The 25040-nt window shown below is 36.4% G+C and overlaps 14 protein-coding genes across 14 annotated transcripts; 9 read left to right on the forward strand and 5 right to left on the reverse strand.

Annotated features, from left to right (window-relative positions):
- Positions 1 to 144: 144 nt before the first annotated feature.
- On the forward strand, positions 145 to 783 carry FDP41_007814 (uncharacterized protein; the record flags this gene model as incomplete). Its single annotated transcript, XM_044711600.1, has 1 exon — positions 145 to 783. The coding sequence occupies one exon, from the start codon at positions 145 to 147 to the stop codon at positions 781 to 783; it is 639 nt and encodes a 212-aa protein (XP_044568612.1).
- A 13-nt stretch (positions 784 to 796) lies between these two features.
- On the forward strand, positions 797 to 1960 carry FDP41_007815 (uncharacterized protein; the record flags this gene model as incomplete). The annotated part of the gene is made up of 1 exon (XM_044711601.1): positions 797 to 1960. The coding sequence occupies one exon, from the start codon at positions 797 to 799 to the stop codon at positions 1958 to 1960; it is 1164 nt and encodes a 387-aa protein (XP_044568613.1).
- A 71-nt stretch (positions 1961 to 2031) lies between these two features.
- FDP41_007816 (uncharacterized protein) lies at positions 2032 to 3430 on the forward strand (the record flags this gene model as incomplete). The annotated part of the gene is made up of 2 exons (XM_044711602.1): positions 2032 to 3217; positions 3267 to 3430. The coding sequence occupies 2 exons, from the start codon at positions 2032 to 2034 to the stop codon at positions 3428 to 3430; spliced, it is 1350 nt and encodes a 449-aa protein (XP_044568614.1).
- Positions 3431 to 3720: 290 nt separating this feature from the next.
- On the forward strand, positions 3721 to 4449 carry FDP41_007817 (uncharacterized protein; the record flags this gene model as incomplete). The annotated part of the gene is made up of 1 exon (XM_044711603.1): positions 3721 to 4449. The coding sequence occupies one exon, from the start codon at positions 3721 to 3723 to the stop codon at positions 4447 to 4449; it is 729 nt and encodes a 242-aa protein (XP_044568615.1).
- A 459-nt stretch (positions 4450 to 4908) lies between these two features.
- On the forward strand, positions 4909 to 6414 carry FDP41_007818 (uncharacterized protein; the record flags this gene model as incomplete). Its single annotated transcript, XM_044711604.1, has 1 exon — positions 4909 to 6414. One exon carries the CDS (start codon positions 4909 to 4911, stop codon positions 6412 to 6414), a length of 1506 nt encoding a protein of 501 aa, XP_044568616.1.
- A 340-nt stretch (positions 6415 to 6754) lies between these two features.
- Positions 6755 to 7465, forward strand: FDP41_007819 (uncharacterized protein; the record flags this gene model as incomplete). Its single annotated transcript, XM_044711605.1, has 1 exon — positions 6755 to 7465. The coding sequence occupies one exon, from the start codon at positions 6755 to 6757 to the stop codon at positions 7463 to 7465; it is 711 nt and encodes a 236-aa protein (XP_044568617.1).
- Positions 7466 to 7565: 100 nt separating this feature from the next.
- FDP41_007820 (uncharacterized protein) lies at positions 7566 to 8168 on the reverse strand (the record flags this gene model as incomplete). Its single annotated transcript, XM_044711607.1, has 2 exons — positions 7566 to 7993; positions 8063 to 8168. The coding sequence occupies 2 exons, from the start codon at positions 8166 to 8168 to the stop codon at positions 7566 to 7568; spliced, it is 534 nt and encodes a 177-aa protein (XP_044568618.1).
- A 261-nt stretch (positions 8169 to 8429) lies between these two features.
- Positions 8430 to 8744, forward strand: FDP41_007821 (uncharacterized protein; the record flags this gene model as incomplete). The annotated part of the gene is made up of 1 exon (XM_044711608.1): positions 8430 to 8744. One exon carries the CDS (start codon positions 8430 to 8432, stop codon positions 8742 to 8744), a length of 315 nt encoding a protein of 104 aa, XP_044568619.1.
- Positions 8745 to 9202: 458 nt separating this feature from the next.
- Positions 9203 to 10329, forward strand: FDP41_007822 (uncharacterized protein; the record flags this gene model as incomplete). The annotated part of the gene is made up of 2 exons (XM_044711609.1): positions 9203 to 9258; positions 9417 to 10329. The coding sequence occupies 2 exons, from the start codon at positions 9203 to 9205 to the stop codon at positions 10327 to 10329; spliced, it is 969 nt and encodes a 322-aa protein (XP_044568620.1).
- A 182-nt stretch (positions 10330 to 10511) lies between these two features.
- On the forward strand, positions 10512 to 11648 carry FDP41_007823 (uncharacterized protein; the record flags this gene model as incomplete). Its single annotated transcript, XM_044711610.1, has 3 exons — positions 10512 to 10712; positions 10769 to 10957; positions 11004 to 11648. The coding sequence occupies 3 exons, from the start codon at positions 10512 to 10514 to the stop codon at positions 11646 to 11648; spliced, it is 1035 nt and encodes a 344-aa protein (XP_044568621.1).
- Positions 11649 to 11945: 297 nt separating this feature from the next.
- Positions 11946 to 13144, reverse strand: FDP41_007824 (uncharacterized protein; the record flags this gene model as incomplete). The annotated part of the gene is made up of 3 exons (XM_044711611.1): positions 11946 to 12190; positions 12249 to 12352; positions 12408 to 13144. 3 exons carry the CDS (start codon positions 13142 to 13144, stop codon positions 11946 to 11948), a joined length of 1086 nt encoding a protein of 361 aa, XP_044568622.1.
- A 657-nt stretch (positions 13145 to 13801) lies between these two features.
- On the reverse strand, positions 13802 to 16106 carry FDP41_007825 (uncharacterized protein; the record flags this gene model as incomplete). The annotated part of the gene is made up of 3 exons (XM_044711612.1): positions 13802 to 15556; positions 15631 to 15744; positions 15867 to 16106. The coding sequence occupies 3 exons, from the start codon at positions 16104 to 16106 to the stop codon at positions 13802 to 13804; spliced, it is 2109 nt and encodes a 702-aa protein (XP_044568623.1).
- A 51-nt stretch (positions 16107 to 16157) lies between these two features.
- FDP41_007826 (uncharacterized protein) lies at positions 16158 to 18830 on the reverse strand (the record flags this gene model as incomplete). Its single annotated transcript, XM_044711613.1, has 1 exon — positions 16158 to 18830. The coding sequence occupies one exon, from the start codon at positions 18828 to 18830 to the stop codon at positions 16158 to 16160; it is 2673 nt and encodes an 890-aa protein (XP_044568624.1).
- A 238-nt stretch (positions 18831 to 19068) lies between these two features.
- Positions 19069 to 24227, reverse strand: FDP41_007827 (uncharacterized protein; the record flags this gene model as incomplete). The annotated part of the gene is made up of 2 exons (XM_044711614.1): positions 19069 to 20904; positions 20985 to 24227. 2 exons carry the CDS (start codon positions 24225 to 24227, stop codon positions 19069 to 19071), a joined length of 5079 nt encoding a protein of 1692 aa, XP_044568625.1.
- Positions 24228 to 25040: the final 813 nt, after the last annotated feature.

Consider the following 25040-nt stretch of genomic DNA (forward strand, 5'->3'; position numbering starts at 1 on the left):
TTGATGGAATTGCATGGACAGAAGTAACGCCGTTTAAAACCTTTTGTTTATTCATATTACAGAGATCCAACGGAGGTATCTCATATTCAATTCTCAATTTCGTATCATTCAAGAAAAGATTTTTGTTCTCTTTACAAATAAAAAATGTTTTCATCAACTGGACCAACAGAAGACGCAGAATCATCATCAAATTTACACACAGCATCGGAAGAGGATTCTAGCACCACCTTTTCCATTGATGCCAAATACTTCTTTGCTTTATTGAAAGGATTAAATCAGATTATGTTTGAAAAGGATGATATGATGACCGAGTCCATGATGAATCAGCAAGTGTTCGGTAATGAGAGCCTGAACGAAGAACAAAATACTTTTGTTATCAGATGCAAACAATTGATCCGATTGGCTTCGTATAAAAATTGGACTCCAACACAGCTCAAAGAACATTTGCTGAGCGATGATGACGCAAAACAAGTTTTCAACACCAACGATCTTGTGCAGACCTGGGTGAAATTCTGGACGCAATATTCTTCAAGAATTCACCAACAATTGGTGAATGAATCAAAGGAAGATTTCGGAAATAACTTGACTGACATGAAATGGAGAATAGATCAAAAAACTAACATCAACAGATTAAGCGAAATTAGTGAAAGTGTAGCTGTTGTGCAACTCAGCACCAAACAAGATCCAAACCATCCCCTACTTTTTGAAATGGATAAGGATACTCTTAAAAGTGTTATGGAACAATTCAAAGTTATTCAAAAACGGATTGACCAGCTTTCATAAAGTGTAATAAAAAATGTTGAAAAACCTGTGTACCATCAACAACCATTTCAAAAAATTATCGGGCAGTCATGTTAACCTTCGTTTTTCTGTAATACCTAACACAATTACCAACTCGGAACGACTGCCCAAAACTAACAATAATTTAATGCGATTATTTTCAACAACAGTCCGAAACCTCTCCAATAGCACAACATCCAAATCGATACGATATAAATTAATATTTCAATACAAAGGAACAAATTTTGAAGGTTATCAAAAACAAAATAACAAGGGTCAAGCAAGAGGAAATACTGTTCAACGAAACATTGAGGAAGCTCTCCACAAATTCTTTAATACAAATTCAATTTATGTTGTGGGAAGCTCTCGAACCGATGCTGGAGTCCATGCTCTTCACAATACATGCCACTTTGATGTAGATAGAGAAATAATTGAGAGAAGAAAAAATCATTCTCTAAAAAGCATTGTTTTTGGTGTAAATTCTTACCTGAGAGACCTAGATATTGTGATTTGTGCATGTGAGCAAAAAGACAATACTTTTCATTGTCGTCATAATGTCAAAGAACGAGAATATCAATATAGGGTTCTACTTGTTGGACCAAAACCAGATATTGCTTACAGAGTACCTTTCATACAAGACCAGTTTTACCTCGTGAATGGTGTACCGATCTCTGTGGGTGAAATACCTGATTTTAGTGGGACTCCCATGTCTCTAGACACACATTTCAACATTGAAGCTGTGCGAGAGGCATGCTCATATTTTGTTGGAACTCATAATTTTAATAATTTTTGTAGGTCTGATCTTCCCGAGAGAATATCTCGGATGAAGACAGTTCATTTGGTTGAAGTACAAGAACATTCGATTGGACAGGATCAGACATTGAGCCCGTTGCACTTTTCGGCTGCAAAATGTCGAGAAATAAGATTTGTGATTCGTGGAAAATCATTTCTTCACAATCAAGTCCGAATCATGGTGGATGCTTTGATTAAGGTTGGTCTGAACAAGATCTCACCGTATCGAATCAGGAGTGCACTTGAGAATCCTTATATTAAGTTCCCTGAAAAGGGATGCGTTCCTCCTCATGGTCTATATCTAACAAACGTTGTGTACAACACCCCTGAAAATAATCCAAGCGAAGAACATTCAGATCACGAAGACGACGAAGAGGGTTCTGAATAACATGATAAATGATGTAGGGCAATAGTCACCTTTCCGAAATTCCAATTTTGTATCAAAATTTTTCATTAAAAATGAACAAAGTGGTGTCTGCTGTAACTTCATCACAGGCGTCATCATTCGTTTCGGCTGAAGGAAAGCTTAAGGAGAAACGCTTTATTTGTTTTCTTTATCGTAATTTATTGAAATTATGCAGATGTTATGATGAGCATCCAGCTCTTAAATTTTCACTTGTAAACCCTCGGAATACCAAAAGTCGGAACCTCATCACTCGAGGCTGGACAAAAACTCAACTTGGACAATTTATTCTTTCTCAAGTGTATCGTGACCCAAAATCCTTCTTCTACACGCCTCCTGGTGCTAATTTTGAAAAGATTTGTAAGAGTGTTTTCAGGAAGCAATGTGCTGATAATCATGACGAGGAAGGAAACTTCAAGTTTACCAAGAATGATGCAATGGAAGTTTGTTTTGGGCTTCAAAGCGAAATGAATTTGAATATCGAAAAAACTAAGAAGCTTATGGTTGTTAGAAAATTTCCAACTGGTGAAAAAAGTGTTGAAAACATGGAGACACAGCCAATTGAATTTTCTCTCGTGGATACTACTGAACCCAAAAAATTTCACATTTTAGTTTCTCATCCCATGTTGACAGATATTGTTTTTGAGAGGACATGTTTTGTTATGACTGACAACAAACAGCGTGTCGCTTCAATTTTAGGAAAGAGGGCTCATGAACTTCGAAGAAAGAAGAAAAGAAAGAAAATTCAAAAGCAATTACCATCCATGACTGAAGAGCATGTCCTCCAAACTCTCAATGAAGAACATGAGAATAATTCAAGTGCATCTACTGTATCCAATTCAGAAAATAACTCAACATCACCAGACAATACTGAAAAAGAACCGCTCTCAAAAACCTTAGAAGCCCATATTGAAACTTTTCCAAATGATCCCAATTTGCTGATATCAAAAATTCCTCTTACATTTACTCCCTTAATGCCTCAAACACCTGATACCTTTCAATACGATGATGACAATTTTTCGAACAACCCAGTAGAGGACAACTATGATCCTAATGACGAGTATGACGACAATGATTCCAATGAATTTGAATATGACCTTGAAGATACTGCTAACGACGAGATGCTTTCAGTCTTAGAAGAAGAGAGTCAGCGATATCTCGAAAATTTATTAAAAGAGCTTGAAGCACGACAACGTTTAGCTTCATGGAGAAAGGGACAACTCTCATCAGAAATTCAACATGGTAAGTTTACAAACATTGACAAGTCGTTTAATGTATTGTTCTTTTGCAGGCACATGGATGGTAGTCACAGTGGATAATCCAGCTCAATTACTTTCGATAGCAAATTCCAAACCTCATTGGGTCGTCTGGGAATTTGTCATTAAAAAGTTGAGTGCTACCTACCCTGAACTTGAGAGTTGGCTTGATTTTCCATTCCGTCCACCAACGAAATAAACGATCTTATAATTCAGACTCTGAGCCTTGAGAAGATAAAGATGTTTAGTTTCTCGTCGTGTTGTTGTTGGAAGAAAGCCAAGAACTTCATTGACCCACTATGAGCTAAATTTTATAGAACGACGAGAGAGTTGGAAAATTCGTCGCACATGTTGAAACCTCTCATTCGATACCAACACGTCTTCTCTCTCATTTGTCGTGTTGCTGTCGTCAATTCGCTCATCCTTTCAAATTAAGAAAGTTTATTAAATTTACAATAAAGCGCACCATCACAACATTCAAAGAAAAAAATGCAAAGAAAGAGCAGTCGTTCCGTGCTTCAAAGTGAAGAAGATTCAAACTCTCAAGGCGATGAACACCTTGTTGCGGAAAGCGTCGAGGAGGAATTCTCTCAGAAACATCCTCTTCAAAGCTCTTGGTCTTTGTGGTACCACAGTCCTCCAAAAGAAGGAGCAAAGCCCACGAGTGCCGAAGACTATTCCGCACAGTTCACTCTCGTTTATACCTTCCAATATGTTGAAGACTTTTGGAGTGTTTTCAATCATATCAAACCTCCTACACTTTTGGATACCGGAAGTGCCTACTACATCATGAAAGAAGGTATTCGACCAGAGTGGGAAGACCCAAAGAATATTGATGGTGGTGAATGGATGTTTCCGTTCCTTAGGAAGAAGTGTAATGTCAATGATTGGTGGATGAATTTAGCTATGGCTCTTATTGGAGAATTCTTTGATGATGGTGATATCATTACAGGAGCGTGTGTTGCTGTTCGTAAATCTCAATTCCGGTTGAATGTTTGGGTTGGAGACAAAACAAATCATGATGCTATTCTTCGTATTGGAAGACAATTCAAAGAGGCTCTCAACCATGGTTCAATTAGTGGAAATACAAAACAGGGAGATCTTTCGATATTGCTCTCTCATGCCGACCAATTTACGTTTGACTTTAAAACATTCGAAGACCAGATTCAAGGGAAAAAGAATGTTATTCACTGTATTCGAATTGACGACCAACAGTAACTAGAGCCGTGTGAATATGTTGATGGTTGGTGTTCTGATATCTTGTTTTTGCAGTGGTACAATGGATGACGCAAAAACTGACATCTATGAAGATATCTTTGATTTGCGATTGGGAATACATTTTGGCATTTCAAAACGAGTACGAGACCATGTAATCGCTATGAGATGCTTGTTCCATCATCATTGTGAATGTTTTTTCTCATCGCGTCATATCTAATAGGTGCAAGTTATTCATTCTTCAATGCCACGACAACCATCAACACTCAACGAGATTTAAAATTTTGTCCAAATAGTTTGTTACGTTCATTCACCAATTTATTTCTTTAATAGCAAAGGAAAGCCTTGAGAACAATACTTCACATTAAACACGAAGACGAATTGCAATTTTGAATTGTTTTGATGATTTAATGTTTTGAAATTGCACACCCAAAAAATTTGTCTCCATTATTACCCGACAATATGCTCGAAAAAAATTGCGATAATCATCAAGAAGAGAACGAGTCGAACACCTCTTGTGAGTGCTCAGCAAATAATTGTTGCAATAATGATATCATCAACTCGTCGGATGTTCAACATGGTTGCTCGGAGCACAAACTTTTATCATCAAACGATGTGGCACCATCATCATCATCCACGGAACCTACCAAAGAAACAACTCCTAAATTTGTAAATCCAATTAAAAAGCGTAACAAAAAAGAAAAACAAGCGGAAATGCTTTTGAATAAGGAAAATCCAGGTATTAAAGGCAGACGAGGGGTTGGTGTGAACAAACAAACTTTTATGGAGAATACCCACAAACAGTTCAAAATTAATCTAAATGAAAGGATTAGAAAGGGAGATTGTGTTTTAGTTTGTTTTAGCGGAGGACTCAGTTCAACAGCAATGATTTGTATGTTAAACCAATGCGTCTCACCAAATCCAAATTGGAAATTACATTTCAAGTGGGAGTACCTTTTTGTGGATATCAGTGGAGCGTTAGGAATGAGTGATGAAGAGAGAATGAAACTTCATGAACAAATATCTACTGTCTGCTCAAATACGAACGAACATAATCGAACACTTCATATACGATCTATTGAAGACATGCTATTTGACGGAAGTGTTGAAAAGATGAAGAATTTTATTTTCAAACAATTTAAAACCATGAGTGTTCATGAAGATTTGCTGAACCAAATGGTCAAGACTTGTATTTACAAATTTGCAGTTGAGAAGAATTTCAAGCAAGTATTGACCGGAGAAAATGCAAATCGTTTGGCTATTGGCGTTCTAAGTGAAATAAGTAAGGGACGAGGTTATACGATACCGCTTCACATCCAACTTGAAGATTCTAGTATGAATGGAATTCCTACATTTAATCCATCGACCGATTCACCTATTACTTTTATTCGACCCATGAAGACATTCCTTGCTAACGAATTGGCCATTTATATTTATTGGTTCAAAATGAATCATCATCTTTTTGTGAACGACATTACCACTAAGGTTGGAGTTCGTCAAAGCACCATTTATAGGCTTGTTGAAGATTTTGTTTCCATGCTTCAGAAAGATTATCCATCTACAGTTCACGCCATTTTAAGAACTATTGAAAAATTGAAAACACCAGAGCAAACAAGTATTAAGTGTGCGCTCTGTGGAGTATTCCTTTCAGAGGAAGACTTGCAAGATTTGAAGACTAGCCTTGAAAGGAGTCATGAGTCTGATTATGGTATGGCTGAAAATCAACCTCGTCATGATACTAGTGTGAGTCTCTCTCAGTGTTGTTGTTTTGGATGCAAGAGAGTTTTATCCTATTGTACGACTGAGAATAGAGAGAGCACTACAAATATTGCAATCACTGATCTCACTAGTGAGGTTTATATTGATGAGACATTCCCAGAATATATCCAACAAGGATATCAAACGACAAGAAATGAAATGAGAAAACAAATTTCAGAGTTTTTGCTTGAAGATCAGGAAGATGAGTAAACATTTTCTTTTGCCTGAATAATAGTCCTATTACAATCCTGTTAGTCGCTTCCAAAATGGGGGACTGAGATGAATCTTTACAGTGACTTGGTCCCCGATTTTGGCTCACCTAAATAATATTAATAGGAGCCGTTGTATTCATCGCTCTCCATGTCATTTGTCACCAAAACAGCAACACTTCACAAAAAAAAACAGCAAGACGTCAAAAAACGAAATAATTGTCCCGTGCAATTTTTCATCACAAATATCATCGTGATTCACTTCTCGTATTTAACAATACTGGATAATAATTATTAGAAATTCAAAAGCAACTTTTCCTACTATCGTGAACAGCTCACAAATGGTGTTTAAAAAAATATTTTCATCTCCAATCCATTCTGCCGTCTCTTCGGACGACATTGATCATGCTGACTCAGGAATACATAGATTAAAACGCAAAGTTCTGAAAATTATGGTATTAGGAGAAAAATCATCAGGAAAATCCTCAATAATTAAATACCAAGTAGAAAGTTCAGGATTCACCTATCAACCTCCAAAATCGGATCAAGAGGTTGTTGAAGGCCAAAATTGTTTCATAGTTGTTGACGGAAAAGATGTTACTGTGCGATTAGTGGAGGCTCCTGAAATGAATGATTTGGGATTAATGGTCGAATGTATCAAGGATTGTGACGGTTTTGTGCTAGTCGTAGATGTATGCAACCCTCAATCTAGTTTGCATAATTTGAATAGATACAAGTCATTGTTGATTGAGAATTTACACATGTCTCAAATTCCATGTATAATAGTTGGCAATAAGGTTGATTTAGAGAACGATCGAAAAATATCAAAACCGCTCATTATGAGCTTGGCCACCAAGTTTTTTGTGGATAAATCTGCAGAAGTTGCTGAATGTAGTGCACTTACAGGCAAAGGCGTGAATGAATTATTTGCTATGTTATACACCATCATACGACAATCTCAGAACGAAGACAGGCCAGCGATCAAATCTAAATCAAAGAAAGGCCTTCTGTCATCTTCTTCAGAATCAGAAGATCCTGGCGAATGGTTATAAATGCATGTTCACATTGTTAATTATTATAATATGCTATAATGTTGTTACGTTATGAAACTCTTTTTAATTTGTTCAATAAATAATAAGAAAATTCAAAAGGTTACTTGCGCGAACCATTGGACACAACCAACAGCCCAGAAAATTTGTCATTGAAATATTCCTTCTTTTTGTATGAAACCATGAGCTCTTTAAATTCCATAAAGTCTGTAAAGGACAAGAGCATTTCGAACACATCACCAGACATGTCACCTTCCTCAATATCTTCCCAATCATCGTCGTTGCTCTCTTCTTGTTCTTTGCTGTTAGCTTGATCCTTCTTTTGCTGTTCCACTTTCTCTATAACTCTCATAAATCTGCTCATTTCGAAATTCTTAATTTTTTCCGTTAGTGATCTCTCTAAATAATGTTCAATCATCGTTTGATACTCTGAAAAGAGTGTTGTATATTCCAACTTGTTTTCATCTCCCTCTTCGAATATTTTGCAGTTTTTCTCTGCAAATTTGTCGATCATTTTCGAAAAATTCTCCTCTTTATAATTCCGAGAGTGTTACGATCAACAGCTTGTGAAATTGTGAAAAGTCATGAATCAACACCTACCCATCATTGTTTCTTCAAGAGCTCCAATGATTGTATCAAAGTACATTTGTTCCTCATCCACAGGTTTCGATACAACACAATCATCGTCATGAGTCAGCTCGTTCATTTTAATTTTATTTTTTGTAATTTGAAATTTGGTTTTGGCGGGTTCGCGGGTTCCTTTATAAATCAAGGAGGAAGAGATGAAATTGACGAAGGAAGAGGATTTCGTGAAGTCTAAAAGTTTAGGATATTAATTATCATGCACGCACTACTAGAGAAATTAATGTTTATAGATATGTTCCTTCTTTAGTTCCAGATTAAAATTCTGGCAAAATATTCCCAAATCTTCCATTTCAATTAAAAACATTCACAACAAAAAGCAGTCATGTCTTCATCAAGAACACAAGTTAAACTTCCCACGGACGAAGATCCCACACTCTCCGTGACCACCATCGACACTAAAACTTCCACCATCATGGGAAGAGACGAACCTAACACTGAAGTCAAGTATCAATCAGGTCTTGAAAAGTTTACAAAAGCACACGAGAGTGTTGCAGGAGGACCAACAGAGGCAGTGCCGCAAATTAGTCGAGACCCATTAACAGATGAGTTGATTTTGAATCCTCACCTCTCCTCTTTAAATCCAAATGCAGAGGATGCAAAAGAAAATGATAAAAAACATGGTACTTTTAGAAAATGATTGAACACGAAACGATTGAATCTTTGTTGTAAAATCAATTGGTTGATATAACGGAATTAACCAGCAATCAAAAAAACACAATAACCGTTGATCTTAATAAACAGCAACTACAGGCAAACAATGAACCACTCCCCTTCGAGAATAGAATTCCCGTCACATCACCCCATAATGTACTGTCGGTGATGGAGATATTGGATTCTTACAACATCCACCCTGTTTAGTGAAACACTGCTTGAAACAGAGGCGTTTTGCAATTCAATCAAGAAAAAACCAACCTCTTCTTTCATCGATTATTATTGAATATTATTTCTGCTTGTTCAAAAGTCCTCCCAGCGCGCTGAAGGACAAAGCGCACGAATCATTTCTTTCAAAAAATCGCAACCCGAATTGTCTCTCTTCCAAACAAGCGCATAGACACAAAAAAAATTCATCAAAAAACACCCTCTTCACGCACCATCATGAGTTCATCGTCGAATAATAGCCATCACGGAAGTAGCAGAGGCCACACAAGAATGTAAGTGTTAATTTGTATGATCCAATCTAGAGTTTTAAATGTCAATTTTTTCGATGGCTCATTATTTTTTGTGTTCATCATCATATCGGTTGAAATTATAATTTTTGGATAACTCGACTGTGCACAACAACGTGAACGACCTTTATCATCAACAACAGGCATAGCGCAACCTCGTTCATAGACGTGAACAAGGGATTCAATCCTCGTTCCGCTCTCACCGAAGAACAAAATGAAATTCTCAACGATTTCATTAAACGAGTTGACTATGACAGACTCACCGATAGAGAGAGAAGATTCTTGGATGAAGCTGCTCTTATTCGTTTTCTGAGAGCTCGAGATTATGACATAAATAAGGCTGAAAAGCTAATGAACACTTGCCTGGAATGGAGAAGATCATTCAAACCTGACGAAATCACGGCAGAGGAAGTCGATTCGGAAGCCTCGTCCGGAAAGCTCTTTCAGAGAGGATTTGATAAGATGAATAGACCTATTGTTTACATGTTCCCAGCTCGAGAGAATTCTACTGATTATGAAAAGAATATCAAATTACTTGTTTATACTTTAGAAAGAGCTGTTGATGCAATGCCAGAAGGAGTTGAGCAAATGTGTTGGATCATTGATTTTAATGGGTATTCAACGAGAAATTCTCTTCCATTAAGCGTTGCCAAACAAACACTCAATATCTTGAATGACTGCTATCCTGAAAGATTAGGAGCGTGTTTTATGGTTGACACGCCATTCATCTTTAATATCTTCTGGAAGGCTATTTCTCCATTCATCAATCCTGTAACAAAGAACAAGATTCATTTCGTTAACGGCAAGGATATAGAGAAGGCCAAGATCTTTGGTAAATATATTGATCTTGCTCAAATCGACACCACGTGGGGAGGTACTTCCACTTTTACCTACGATCACAAAATATTCTGGGGTAATGTTATGGAAATTGATAAGCATAGAATCAAAAGGTTAGGTCTCCATGTGTCATCCTCCAGTACGGAACAAATCGTTGAGGAGAAAAAGTTTGAGTCACATCACGCCACTTCTGAACAACAACAACACCAGACAATCTAAGACTACCATCAGTGAATAACTGTATGGAGCATCCACCATTGCCATTATTATTATTTTTGTAAATATCAGTTATATATTATCCGGCCACTTCACTAACCATCACGATGAGACCAAGCAATAAACACTTGCTTGTGCTAAGTTATATGACATTCTTACCTCCACTATTTTAGGGTTAGAAAAAAATGGAGTTACTGCAAGATTTACAAAAGCATTTTCAATCACTTGTATTCAACATTAACCTTCAATACGGAAACATGATCAGTATGAATGAGTTCTTGGAAAATTGCCAAAAACACGCCTTAATGATGCAGAATGTTGTTGATCTATTTGAAAGTTTATCGGAACGTTATTTGAGGTTGGAAGAAGAAAACCGTAAATACAAGGTAAGTGTTTGTATAAGAACGAATGAAAAGGGCTTGAAGGATGGAACCTACATCAGCAAGTCATACGAGAAATGCGGTCGAAATACTCCTGCGAGCTCGCAAAGGTAAAGAACGATTTGCTCAATTTACGATATCAATCTCAAGAGCAAGGAAATTTTCATCATGAGGAAGCTTTACAAATATTCCATGCATGGACATACGCCGTGAATGCATTCGAAAACACCTCCAAAAATATCGTTAATAATGTAAGTGATAATTTATTGAACACACAACTCTGTTAAAATCAATCAGATGTGGAAATCCAACCAAGAGCTAACTGCTAAATTGAAATTAGGGGAAAAAGAAATAAACAGGTTGAGGATGGAGCTCAATAATTCCAGGCCCACGGCAGTGCAAGATCAGATAGTTAAAGAATTAGAAACGCAGCTGATGAAATTGAAGAAAGACAACGAATCGGTGATAAACGAGAACAACCTCTTAAAACAATCAATAGAGGTTCAGAAGGGACAACTCCAGCAAACCAATTCTGAGCTTGAGAGAACGCAAGAACATTTGAGCTGTCGAATAACCCATCTTCAACAAGAAAATATCCAACTGAAAGAGGACAATGAGGTGCTCACGGTTAGAAATCTAGCGCTCTCAAAAGACCTTGAATATCAGTTTCGTGCCATGTGCGAGCGATTACAATCATTGACTTGCAACGAATCAGACTATGAAACAATGGTGCAGCAAGAGTTGGAATCCTTGCAGAAAATGATTTATCAATTTCAATCTGAGGTTATGCAAGAGTTGGCAACCCAAAGATCTAAGGTGAACAAGTTAGAATGCCTTACCCGAAAGCTAAAACAAGAAAATAATTCTCTTGAGCGATCCATCAAAGACACTCTTTCTAGTTACAAGCGACTTCTCAAAGTAGGAGCCAACAACACCCGATAATCTCAAATTTTATATCATTAAAATGATTGAAGTACTTGATTGAAATCCCAAAACAAATGCTTCAATATTTTAGATCCATGAAGATACATCCAAATAAGAGACTTCTTGTTAATGGAGAATAAGAGTCGTCAGCGTCAAATTTTTTGCAATTTCTAAATGAGCTTCCTCCAACACCAACGATTACAATTGAAATTGGTTTATCGTTGGCTTCAATAATTGCATCAATTGTTCCTTGATTATCGAAGCTGTCACCATCAATGATCAAGAGTAAAATGTTGTAAAGTTGAGAGTCTTGTGTCACTTGAGGCGTTTTTTCAACCACATGTTTGATGACTCTATAAAAATCGTCACCATAATAAGGTTTGAGAGTTTTTGGATTGGAAGCTGAACCCATGTCTCCAAAATGTAGCTTGGGTATTGCATCTTTGTAAAACTGCAAAACTGCATCAAGCTACAAAGCTCTTCCTTATCGTCTTGTAAAGATTGATTGAACATTGGTCGCATTTTTGTTTCTCCCTCAATTACAGCACCATATCCATAGGCTATTAATATTAATGATTAATCAATTCCTCAGATTCTAACCGTATATTTTAAACATACCTCCATACATTTTATCGTTGTCGTATGGCTCTAAAACCTCTCCTACCGATTTGATCGCTTTTTGATAGCTGTTCATCGTGCCATTCTCAAACAAATGATGCAAACTATAGAGTGACCCCTCTTAATGTACGAACTAATCAAAGAAATTAAAAAACAAACCTTGATGTACTTTGATAGTGCCCGTTTGACCCTGTAAAGTCAATTCCAATCGAAACAGAAATACTAGTTCCACCATAGATATAATCTAGGAACGCCTCAGTTGAGTTTTCTTTCTTCTTTAGAATATTGTAATAAACTTGATGTTCTGGATTTGGAATACTCACATTTCTCATAATTTCCTGAACAGTATCAAAATGAAATACACCTGAATTGGGGTAATTCTTCTTCTTTGCAGCAAGTGTTGGCTCAATGACATTATATTCTTTTTTTCCTTGCATGAGTTCTTCTAAGGTGCATGAGAATTGACCAATTAAATCGTCATTGGAAAGTTTATCCCAATCATACACCAAAAACCATAACTTCTTGGACAAATCTCCAGAGCATAACACATCCAAATGCAATTCAAACTCTGTCCATACAGGAGACAATGACTTCTTGATTGTTTCACTTTTGAAAATCTGCTCTCTTCGATCACTATAAATTTCCTTCTCAATTACAAAATATGGATCACTAGAGAAGAGATCCTTCTTGTCCAATGAAGATGCTCGACACTTGAAATGTATGTACTTTTGATCTTGTTGAATAGTTTTTGGAATTTCATTCACCATTTCTGTCAATTCCTCTAAATTCATTCTGTTCAAGCGCTCACAAAGTTGTTTTTCTTTTTCATCATTGATTTTGTGATTTGTTCTTTTCCAAGAATAAAAGAACTTTGCCACGATCATTCTCTTTGCCATTGAGTTGCAAATTCAGTTCTAACTTTCCATCACGAGCACAGACAACTTCCGATAATAAAAACTCTCTCGTTTTACCCATCAGAGTCTGTTCTTGAAGTGAGCCATTCTCCTTGTCTTGATCGTAGATGGAAATTGAGAGCTTTTGAACCATTTCAAAGTAATAATTCAAGTCAAAGGTTTTGACAAAGTGGGGATGATGATTGTTGTATTGTGTTTCGGTTTTTCCTAATTCAATAATGGACGATGAAGAGGAGTAAGCAATGACTTGGTTTCACTGGAGCTATTGGGCGACGAGTTCGGAGATGGACCACAATAATAAACCACCGCAAATGGATCACTCTTGGACAAGAAATCTAATTTCTGTAGGCCTGAACATGAAATGTAGAGTTTAATAGAGTCTCGGAGTGAGGAATATGACATCATGATGATGATGATCTAAATACGATCGTATTAATTTTTTTAGTAATTCTTTGATCATCATCTATTCAGCAATAATAAGGGGTCGTCAACCATGATGATTGGTCACCGATGTGTTGTGCATGTTTGTTTTAGAAAGTGATCTAAGGGAACCATGTGTTTCATTCCAAAAAACAAATTAACATGTTGTGTGTGAGGACTCTATCGTTGTGTGAGGTGTGTACGACAACTTGTATAACCTTAATCCACTTTGGTCATACTATAAATCTTTCTCACAAAATAAAAGGTTGCAAGAAATCCAACAGAGCCAGTCAATAACATGATCAAGAAACACAAGATGAGTAGATATCCAAAATAGAGAATGGTCATGTAAAAGTGAGGGGAACCCAATTGAGAATTATAATAGAAAAGTCCAGCAATGAAAAGGTAACATGCGCTAGTAGAGCTATAAAAGAATGAATTCCACCACCAACGATAATCCTCATGACACAATTGAAAGTAAATGAAAACAATGGTTGTCTCTGCGCTTGTCACTATTAATATCAAAAATACTGTAAAAAGAAATTCAAATAAAAAGTAATGCTGTTGAAGCCAAATTGAGGAAATTAGAAAATAAAATTCCACAAAGAATGCAGTAAATGGTAAAATTCCAGCAATGAGATAATTGTAAGGAAATCTCAATGGAAGAGGAAGAGGTGGAATATTTCTTGGAGTTGGATATACTTTGGGTGTTGAAGTTGGTGACAGGGTATCTTTGGTGGATGATCTGTTTGCAATCATGGCTCCTAAGAATACTAACGGAACGGATATCACAAACCAAACGGAGTAGATTGTAAAAATAGAGAAGAATGGTTGAGCCATCGAGGATTGAATCATCCACATGATGGTATTCAATGTTCCATAAATAATGGTAACTATGGTTGGCACAAATAAAGCAACTCCAACAGAAACCATCATAAGATTAGTCCCAGAGAGTAGTTTGTAAATTTTGAGTGCCCAGAATCCAGCCACAGCAGACGTAAATAAATAACAAAGAATGAAAGCAGCGACAACTCTTCCTCTACTCTCTGGAGATGTAAATCCAAATAAGGTCAAAATGAGAGACACTGTGAACATGACTACGAATTGCAATCCAGATCCAACCATGACTGAAAGAAGACCAGGATATGGAGGAATTCTAAAAACATCACCAGATAATAATTTCCATCCTGTTTCTTGTTCTTGGAGAAGAGAAGGATCAGACTCAATATCTTCATCGAGTTTTGAATTATCCAAATCTTTTTTCAAAATTTTGTACATAGTCACGGCAATAATTCCTGTCAAGAACAGCACAGTCATGGAACTATTAATTAGAGAATAATGATGAATGTCATAATCTTCTATATCTTGATCATAATCAGTTTTTAAATAAGCATCCCATCTATTCGGATATTCCAAGTCTGTTTCCATCCATGTTACAGAATATGAAAAAGGAATGGAAGTTGTAGCTTCATCAATTCGGTATTTCTCAGGATTTGTGACGTCACATGTGAATTGAGAGGGCTCATGTCTTATACTTGAGGGATAAACTTCAGCTCCCACAATGAAATACAAATCCGAACCTTTCACTACCTTCTTGTTGTACTTGAAAAGGAATGAGAAATGATTATTCACAAAATATTGAGCTTTTTTGTCCTTTTGTGACTGTGGAGCATTTCTCAAAGATTCTGGATAATACACACAGCCAAGCGGAAATCCGTCAGCTCTTGAGTATTTGGTAGTTTCCTTTGAAAGTTGTTTGATATCACTGAGTGGTGGATCTCCACATCGTGTTCTATTGTCATAAAGATATGCAATTGGAAGATTATCCACTGTGAATTGAATGTGATAGTCGTCTTGAATTTTAGACATAAAATCAAGTGCAACACTCTTGTCAAAGGTTGGGCAAATAATTGTGTTTTGGTCATTCATGGATGGAAAAATTCGAGCACATCCCACATTTTGCAATAAAGGAAACTGAATTCATTCAAATGCACGAGAGTGTGTAAATATTCGCACAATTTGTGAGACATGAGTACTCATCAACTTACATGATAAATTGTATTTTCAAATCTATCTCCCAACATGTAGTCTCCAAAACTCTCCACAGAATGTTTGACTTCCTTAGGTCGACAGAATGGTAACGAGTGAAATTCATATGGAACCTATATATGTCTCACATATGATTCGATGTGTGTGAGTAGGAAGCCACAATTTTATAAATCATCATTTCGCCAAGACAATTTGTGAGAAAAATATATTCCACACTTTTGACATCAACACTTACATTATGATAGGATGATAATTTCCTGGATTTAATGGCTACATCTTGTCCAAAAACATATCGTTTTGAATAGTAGCTCGGAATACTTTCGGCCTGAACTGAAAATTGATGTGTTGAATATAAATCAAAAAGAGAGGATGGAAGTAGGAACGTTAGTGTTGTGGTTGCGAAAAGTAGAGCATAGAGTAGAAATGATGATGAACCAGATGAGATGTTGCGGTGGTGGGATTTCAATGCTACCATTTTTTCAACTCGTCGATACTGTCAAATGCCAATGCAAAGATGACATGAACTTTATTGTCGCACAATATTCTTTTCATCCAAATGAAGAACAGCAAGGAAAGGAGGTCTCATATTGCTCACATTAATTATTGAATTTGAGGTGATTGTTTTAATCTTGATAATAACGAGCTCTCGAACTGGCTGCAACATCTCTGGTGCTGATAATTGAGCATTCAACTCTTGAATGTTTTTGATTTGCAAAAATTTCAACTTGGATTTGTAATTGTCAATGCATGAGATGCTTAAATTTTTGCAATTTTCAATGATGCATTGACGCAATGATGGAAATGCTGAAAGATTAATAGAAACCTCTTGACATTTTGAAATTTTCAATTCTGTTAAGAGATTCATTGCTGGTAAACGTTCCACAACTTTCAAGTGAGCTAATTTCAAAGTTTGTAAATTGGGCAAGTCCCCAAACTGTATTTGTGGAAGCTCTGTAAAGTATTGAGGTTCATTTCCGCTGCCATAAACATTTAAATTCTTTAAGGAGGCACTTGTGATGATATGACATTCTTGATCATACACACCTCTCATAAAATCATTTTTGATCAAGTAAGGATGATTCATTATTGAAGAAATAGAGTCATCGTTATGTGTGAGGAGTGATTGCATTTCATTCGAAAAGGGAATGCTCAAACTAAAGTAGCACGATGATCCATTGGACCAAAACGAGCCAGAATATTCAATATTTTCAATATGATAGGGTAAACACAAAGTCTTCAACTGTTCAATGAGGTTGTGTAAGATTTTGAAATTGGAGTTGGACAATTTCAAATTCCTGAGAGATTTAAAACGCTGAAGACATTCCAACAAGAGAGAAACACTGTCTTTGGAACTTGAATTATAGCAAGACCACTCAAGATTTTCAACAACACTCGAGCTGGGAATCATTGAGAATGCTGTTTCAATGTCGGAATGATTTCGTGTGTTCATGTTGATCATCAATGTTGAAATTTTCTCAATGTTCACACTGTGAATATTTGATGAGCTACTGGTTGAAGACACATAGTACGACAAGTTCAATTGCTCACATTCAGTTGCAGAGATGGTAATTACACACTCTTGTGAAGAGCAAAGATAGATTTTGTCAATATGTTGCTGGCTTATTGATGTTCTCAACTTCACTTTTTGAAAATCAAATTCAGATTTTCCACAATTATTGGCATCAAACACGTCCACGCCTGTCACTCGAACATGTTTAAGTGTGTGAATATCACAAAGTTCAATAATTTTTGCGCCATTTTCAATTGTCAACTCTTCAAAATTTTTAAAACATTTGTTAAAGTAATAATCTGATAACTCTGTCACACCTGAGTCAAAGTGTAAATTCAATTTTTCCAATGAATCACAATGAGAATCAATCCAAAACTGTTTTGAAAATTTGCATTGGTGAAGAGTTAAACTATTAAGCCTGGGAAAACATTGTGTATCGATCACTGTCAAACTACATTGTTCGCAATTAAATCTTTCTAGCATTGGAGCATTCACGTTGTCAAACACAATCTGAAGAGGAGATACAGAAGTGTTAGGCTTATAAATGATGTCCAACCAAGAAAGATTCAATAACTTGATGTTCTTAAGAGAACACACTTCCTCTGTGACATCTCCAATAGTGAGTGACACTCTTTTTAGATAGTTATAAATAACTGAGAAACATTGGATATCTGAACCAAAAACAGTAGAAGTGACCTTAATATTTGGATGATCTCTCTCAAAATCCTGTAACTCTTTCAATAAAATGTGAGATTTACCGTTTCCAAGTGAAATTGAGTGTTGAAGATATTTCAGTGCACTTTCTTTCTTTGGTTTAAATAGGGGCAACCAGTTTTGATTCGGTTTGAGAAATGAAGCTGATTTCAATGCTCGGAATTCGTAATAGCCCACCAAAATTCCTTGCAGATTATACCACCACAGATTTTTAGAAAAGTTCATCTCTCTGTGAAACCAATAATTGCATTCCACTCTCTCTCGATGATCTGTAAAAGTTAAATATTGAATATTTGGAAATCTTTCACAATACTTTTTCAGCATAAAGTCTGAAGGTGGAGAAGTTTTGTACAACAATTCAGGAAGAGGAACAATTCCTTCAAAGTGAATATCAATGTTTTGAGTATTACAAAAAACATTCACAAAATCTGCATAATAGTCCAAGAATTGCGATTCACACGCACAATAATGATGATCCTGGCAGGTTTTCGTGTCGGTATCTGAGTCTTCATCCTTTTTCGTCTTTCCAATGACATAATTGAAGTCTTTATCATCATCAGATATGTAATTGTCACGTTTGAACGTATCAAATGATTCGATTGTTTTACACTTCTCAAAGGATGGTACTTGTAAATTTGAAAATTTTTTTTCACATTTAATCATCATGTGTTTCAACATTTTCAAATTATTGTTAAAGAAACAAGGATATCTAAACAAACATTGAGACCACAAATCAACATTATTTCGAATTAAATCTCTCAACTTTCTATTGGTATGAATCAGAGAAATTAAAGAGGTGAAATCGGAACATGAAATACACGACAGAGCAGGAAATGGATATGAAATACACAATGGTTTGGCAAAGAAATAGGAACAAATCTTGGAAATCACTTCATCGGGTAGATTGTAAAGTGTCATTCGAGAATTGATCAAGGCTTGTGAGCGGTCGCCATGGCCATCACGATGAGAAGTCATTTTTATGCTACTACAAGCTTGTATTCGGTGCGCACCATATATATACGGGGTATCGATCAATCGAAATTCGAAAACAATAACTGATGATCTCACCAACTCTTTGTGATTCCAAGAATCAAGAGGACAAAGGTTGTTCAAAGATTCAAATCATTGGACCTAACTCGGTTTTTGAGCTCAGTATCTATCCACAACCGTTCACGAACGTTTATTTGCAAGTAGTAGTGTGTGTGTGTGTCTTTTAGACATCACTTGCCCTAGACTTTCGCTTAAACATTCTCAAAATGGCTCTTACTTTGGTTTGGAAGAAGTTAATGATGGAAACAACAGCCAGATTATACAAACTCGAAGGTTTCACACAAACCAAAGCAATGAAAGCAGCAATTCTAAATATGAACCCATAAACAATCATCATGTAAATAGTCATGTAAAAATCATCCCATGAGTAGCCCATGATTTTCAAACTCTTTGACAAGTCATACATTCCTTCATATCTCTTCAATTCAATCAGATAGGCATTTTCATGACTATACGTGAGATAGGATAAGTATGGCAAATAGTTAATTGGGAAATACATTGCTTTAAGAGTTGGCAAGGGAGTCGTAGCACCACTGAAAGTATTGAAAATGAAAACAATCACCACGGCTGTTAATTGAGCAATATTTGGATTGATAATAATACTAATGAAATAACCTAATCCATAAGATGTCCAATAAACCAATAACAGTACATAGTAATACTCATAAACAGGAGCTCTCGGTGATACCGTTGTATAATAAATACTCAAGAAAACTACTGGTGCGAAAATATTCACAATAAACAATGAAATATCCTTGGCCCAGAAATAACAAAATGTACTCAATCCTGTTTGACTTTCTCTGTAAAATACTAAATATTCACCACCGAATGCTCGAAGTGCTGACATGGCACCCATAAGAGCCATTGCAAGTGTCATGAGAGAGGATGTCGAATAGATTGGATCTTCAAGAGGTTGGGAACAAATTTCCTGGAGTCCATTTGGACACATTTCATAAACTGCTTTTGGAGGTGGGCCAATGTAGACCTTATTGTAATAAATTAATCCAAGGAATGCACCACACAAGAAAATTAAAGAATAATCCAATACTAAACTTGGTAATGTACGAAGAAGCTGTGTTAGACTTCTCTTAAAGCACATGAAAAATTGTGAAAAGTAGGGCAATCTTGGATTCTTGAATTTGTTGTTGGATCTCTTTGGTGGTTCATTCTTCTTACGAGATTCGTCACTAAGAGGAAGAGAAGAATTGATGGATTGTGAACTAGTACCATTCTCTTCTTTTGGAAGATATTGTGCAATTCCAGGTTCCTCATCCGAATATTTTGCCTTCTTTTGAATCCAAATGTCAGGTAAAGAACTTGGATCAAAATCGTTGGTGTCATTTTGAATCAGACCAGCAGAAACATCAATCACAAAATCAGCCAAGTTGGTACCATTTGGCTTTGTAAATCCGAGCTCTGTGAAATATTCTTCAACTCTCGAAATTGGACCAAGATAAATAGTTTTTCCTCCCTTTCCTAACAACAACAATGTATCAAACATGTTGAAAATCTCATAACGAGGCTGATGAATAACTGTAATGACTGTAATGCCACAACTTGCAATTGCTTGAAGAGCTTCACATACTTCTTTAGAACTTGCTGAATCGAGACCACTTGTTGGTTCATCCAAGAATAACACATATGGAGAGGAAACAAGTTCAATACCAACATTCACACGTTTTCTTTGACCTCCAGAAATACCACGTTTTTCTTGATCTCCAATAAGGGAGTGTCTAACATCTTCCAATCTTAATACCTTAATGACATCATTCACAATGGCATTAATCTGTTTTTGTGGAGTACTAGCATCCAACCGAGTCTTGGCTGAAAAATAGAGAGTTTCTTCAACAGTCATGGTAGAAATCATGATATCATCTTGTGGAACGAAACCAATTTTTCTATTGTAGTTGGAAAGGCGTTCCTCAATGCCATTAACAAACACTTTACCCACTTGTGTTCCGTAATAGGCACGATTGGAGAGTGTTGTAATAAAGGTACTCTGTTGTAGGGATATTACGCAAGATAGTTAAAGTTAGTATATTTCATAAAAATTTCACATTTCCTTAACGACACACTTACCTTACCAGCTCCTGATAGACCCATAACAGCTGTTAATTTTCCATGCTTAATTTCTCCCGTCACACCATTCAATACTTTTTTACCAGATCCTCTCAATACAAGGCCTAAATCTTGGAATCCAATATCAACAGTGAATTGTTCTTCATGGAAACTGCATGTACCTGAATTGGCTGTTGAATAAGATTTTTGTTTTGGAGAGAAGAGAGAGGAACTTTCACCAGGATTTCTCTTTCTTTGTCTAGTACTCATCTTGACATACAATTTGAAAGCAGCTTCGTAAGCAAAATAGAGAACTGCTATTAAGAATAAAAGTACAAATACCAATAAGAGTCCTCCATAAGTCATTCTATCAGAAGCGCTCTTTTCTGGACATGAAGATAAAAACCATGAACAGGGAGAAGGTTCAATGGAACCCTGTCGACAAAAATAACCAGCTGGGCACACAATGTGAATACTTGCATTGGGACAGTAATATCCTTCTGGGCAAAGCTGATAGGTGAAAGATCCTTCTGGGCAATACTGAGTTGGTGAACATGGTTTGATAGAATTTGGATTTTCACAGTAATAACCTGCTGGGCACAAATTCTTAGAAACGGTTCCAGGTGGACAATAATCCATCGAATCATTAGTATAGGAACACAGGGAAGGTTCTAAAATTGATGCATTCACACAATATGTATCAGCTGGACACAACAAGACTGAGAGTGAATAATTATTTGGTGTTGTAATTGCTTCTCTCGCTAAATTGCAGTAATCTCCTTCACTACATTTTTCAAGTCCGTCAATAACGACAATACCCTGTCCATAATCTGTCTTTTTAACAAAGTGTCCTGGACTTGCAGGAATGGGTATTAAATAATCAGTCGTACAGAGAGTTCCATTTGGACATGTGTATGCAGTATCTAAACTATCACTGTAACATGTTTGATAACCATAATTTGCATTACATTTTTGTGGAGCTACCATTCCAAAGTCAGGACAAATATAACCCAAAGGACAAGGAATTCTAATACCTGCAACACAATAACTTCCAATGATACAAGGAATCTCAGCAACTGATCTATAAACAAAAGTACCCTTAGAAGAAGTGGATCGAATCAAACGTCTGGAGAAGGAGCTACAAAGACTTCCCTTAATGCATGCACTAGTGACGAGTGCGAATTGGTTTTCGTTGATTGGAATGGGTGGAACTAGTTCACATTCATCCTTGAACGCCTTTAAAAACATGTCATCAGGATTTTTGGAAAGTGTTTCACAGACAAGAGAATATCTTTTCAGAGCATCAATTTCCCATCTCTGTCGACTCACAGAGATAAACATGTGCAAATTGTTGGAAGACAGGTGCAGATCAACAATTTTTCCTAAAACTTTGAATCTGTTCAACTTTGTGAGTGTAACATAAGCCTGTGTATCGGTTGGATCCAAATCTAATGCCATTGCATGCACTTCTATTGCTGCATTGCTTTTAGTCACAAAAATATTTTCTTGCCAATAACTATAGAAGAAAGAGTACAAATTGGATACATCTCCCAATCCACCGTTGAAAATATCAATTTCACAAGCAACACTTTCAGCCATGGATCGACATTTTTCTCTATCTGGCGGAGCATTTGGTCCCATGTATGTAAGTTCACAAAGAACGGGTGCATTGAGATGGCCACCTGGGTCATAGGCATCAACTTCATTGATGGTTTCATTGATATCCATAAATTTGGAGGTAATGGAAAGTATTTCATTATCAAATCTTGTATAACTCTCTATATTTGATGCACATGCTCCAGTATTGTCAATATATTCTGTGGGCTTACATGAGAAGTTTTCTGGTCTATTTGCTGTGTTGGTTTGAGTCGACTTTACAAAGTTATAACTTGAAAACTCATGAATGTGATGGACAAGCATGGTGTAAATAATGTTGCTAGGTCCATCATAATTCTGAGTTAAACCCAAAACTAAGAACACATTCTGAGAAAGAGGGAACTTGATATTAGAGCATGTTGAAAATCTGTCAAGGGATAAGGGTCTTCGTATTGTCTCAGAAATGAGATGAGCATAGGTAATTTTAGTAAATTCTGGAGCATTATAGAAGGTTGATAGTAAATCCTCTTTTGTGAAATCAATGACCATGTTGTCGCTGTTATCGTTAAACTCGAAAATTCTCACTTGCTTGTCGGTATGAATAGTGATCAATGCTCTTGCCAGTGCCAAATTGTTTGCTTCGAAAATTTTGGCATTCACTCTCATTGGTGCACGTGATGAAAAGTTTCCAAATTGAATTGAAGAATCAAAGTGAATCTGTTCGTTACCAGCTGGAATAATGATATCCCATTTTCTCACATTACCAAAATTATTGTTATAAATTGCATCAGGTTGCAAGAAAATCAATTGGTACAAGTTCTCCTTGTTTTGTTTGAGCAATGCGACTGAATAAATATTTTGTGACGTTGGATCTCTTATCATTTTGAGTTGTAAAACTTGTGTCACTGATGGATCTAAAGCATAGTACCATGTTTTAGCCAATTGCAATGCCTGATTCTCAATATTATACATTCCATTGATGTGGAGATTAGAGGAATCTACAGATTTTTGAGCAAAGGAAATGTGGTCATGGGAATCTGAACCTTTTCCAGTGACTTGAGCATGACCATCAAATTTGATAATGTTCTCATATTTATCTGGCTTGTAATAAATTCTGGTTGCTCCTCCCAAAATATATTGAATATTTGTGTTAATAAAGAATATTCTACCGTTTCTCAAAGCTTCAATCATGTAACTCGTTCCAGGCATGATAAAAGTACCTGTGTAATCAAAAGCTCTAATTCCCACAACGCTAAAACAATCATCCATTTGATCATCGAAAGTAGTATTCGAAAAAGATAATGGTTGTGGTCTTACACAATCATAACTAAAATCTGAACTTTTCATGACAGAAATGTCAGAAAGAATTTCTGGTGTTCCTGAGTAGGGATTGACTTGTTCACACCACAAATCTTTAATGTATCTGCCCAACAATAAATTAGAAACACAAATCTCGCTTGATGTTGGACCTCTGTACACATAATTTGTGTTTGGAGTTTCAGAAATCGTTCGGGTCGAAAGGGAGGCATGAATGGGTTGTGGTTTGTTATTCAAATGTTCCTTTAATTTTTGAAATAGAACATGATCCTTTCCCGAATGGAATCTATGAGTGAGAATGGAGGAAGAGGATCTCATTGACACAACAGGTGTTGTTGTTGTTATTGTCATCAACACGATGGAGAGTATCACGAGTATCGAGAACACATGAACTTTCTCGTGGAGCCTCCTCCTTGATGACAATTTTGAAGACATTTTGAATGAGACCGAGAATCAAAAAACAAGAATCGGAGTCAGTGGAATCTCTCTTGATGTGGGCAAAGATTTCTTTTCTTCTTATTGATGATGAATATTGAAATATTAATACTATTCACGACGTCAAAATATATATTGGAGCGAAAACACAATAATATTCTCGATCCACACACAAGGTCTCTCGGAAAATTTGTGCTGAACAGAGAAGTGTTTGTGTCTTTACCAGAGAATTTGGGTCTGGCTGACGACGAAAGGATGGCAAAAACGGAGAAGCGAGAGCAGTCTTCCGAGTGTGAAATTTTTTAGGAGTTTGAGCTTTAGCAGGTCACTCATCTCCTATTGCGCTTCCGTTTCATGAAACTGATGGATCTGATAGGATTATTCTCTCTCACACTAACCATCAACATCAAATCACAAGGACTTTGGCGTTGTGAGAATTGCATGAATTTGGACAAGGGATTATTGATCAGGTTCTTGAGCGGGATCACGTAGGAGTTGAGATGAGTTTTCGATCGCTACAGAAAACACGGCAATTCTTTTTGAAATCGGTGGAGATGTTTGGTTTGTGAACTTGTTCATTGATCGAAAATTAATGGTGTCATCGACCCAAGCAGCCACCATACAGCATAACAATCATGCCAATCCTCGCGCAAAGACCTGATATTTCAACAACAAGCTCGGACTCAAAAAGTAAAACCTTCCACAAAAAACTAATTACGCCGAAGGATG

Source organism: Naegleria fowleri, assembly GCF_008403515.1.
Source record: "Naegleria fowleri strain ATCC 30894 chromosome Unknown tig4, whole genome shotgun sequence".
In the NCBI taxonomy this organism is placed as follows: Eukaryota; Heterolobosea; class Eutetramitea; order Acrasida; family Naegleriidae; genus Naegleria; species Naegleria fowleri.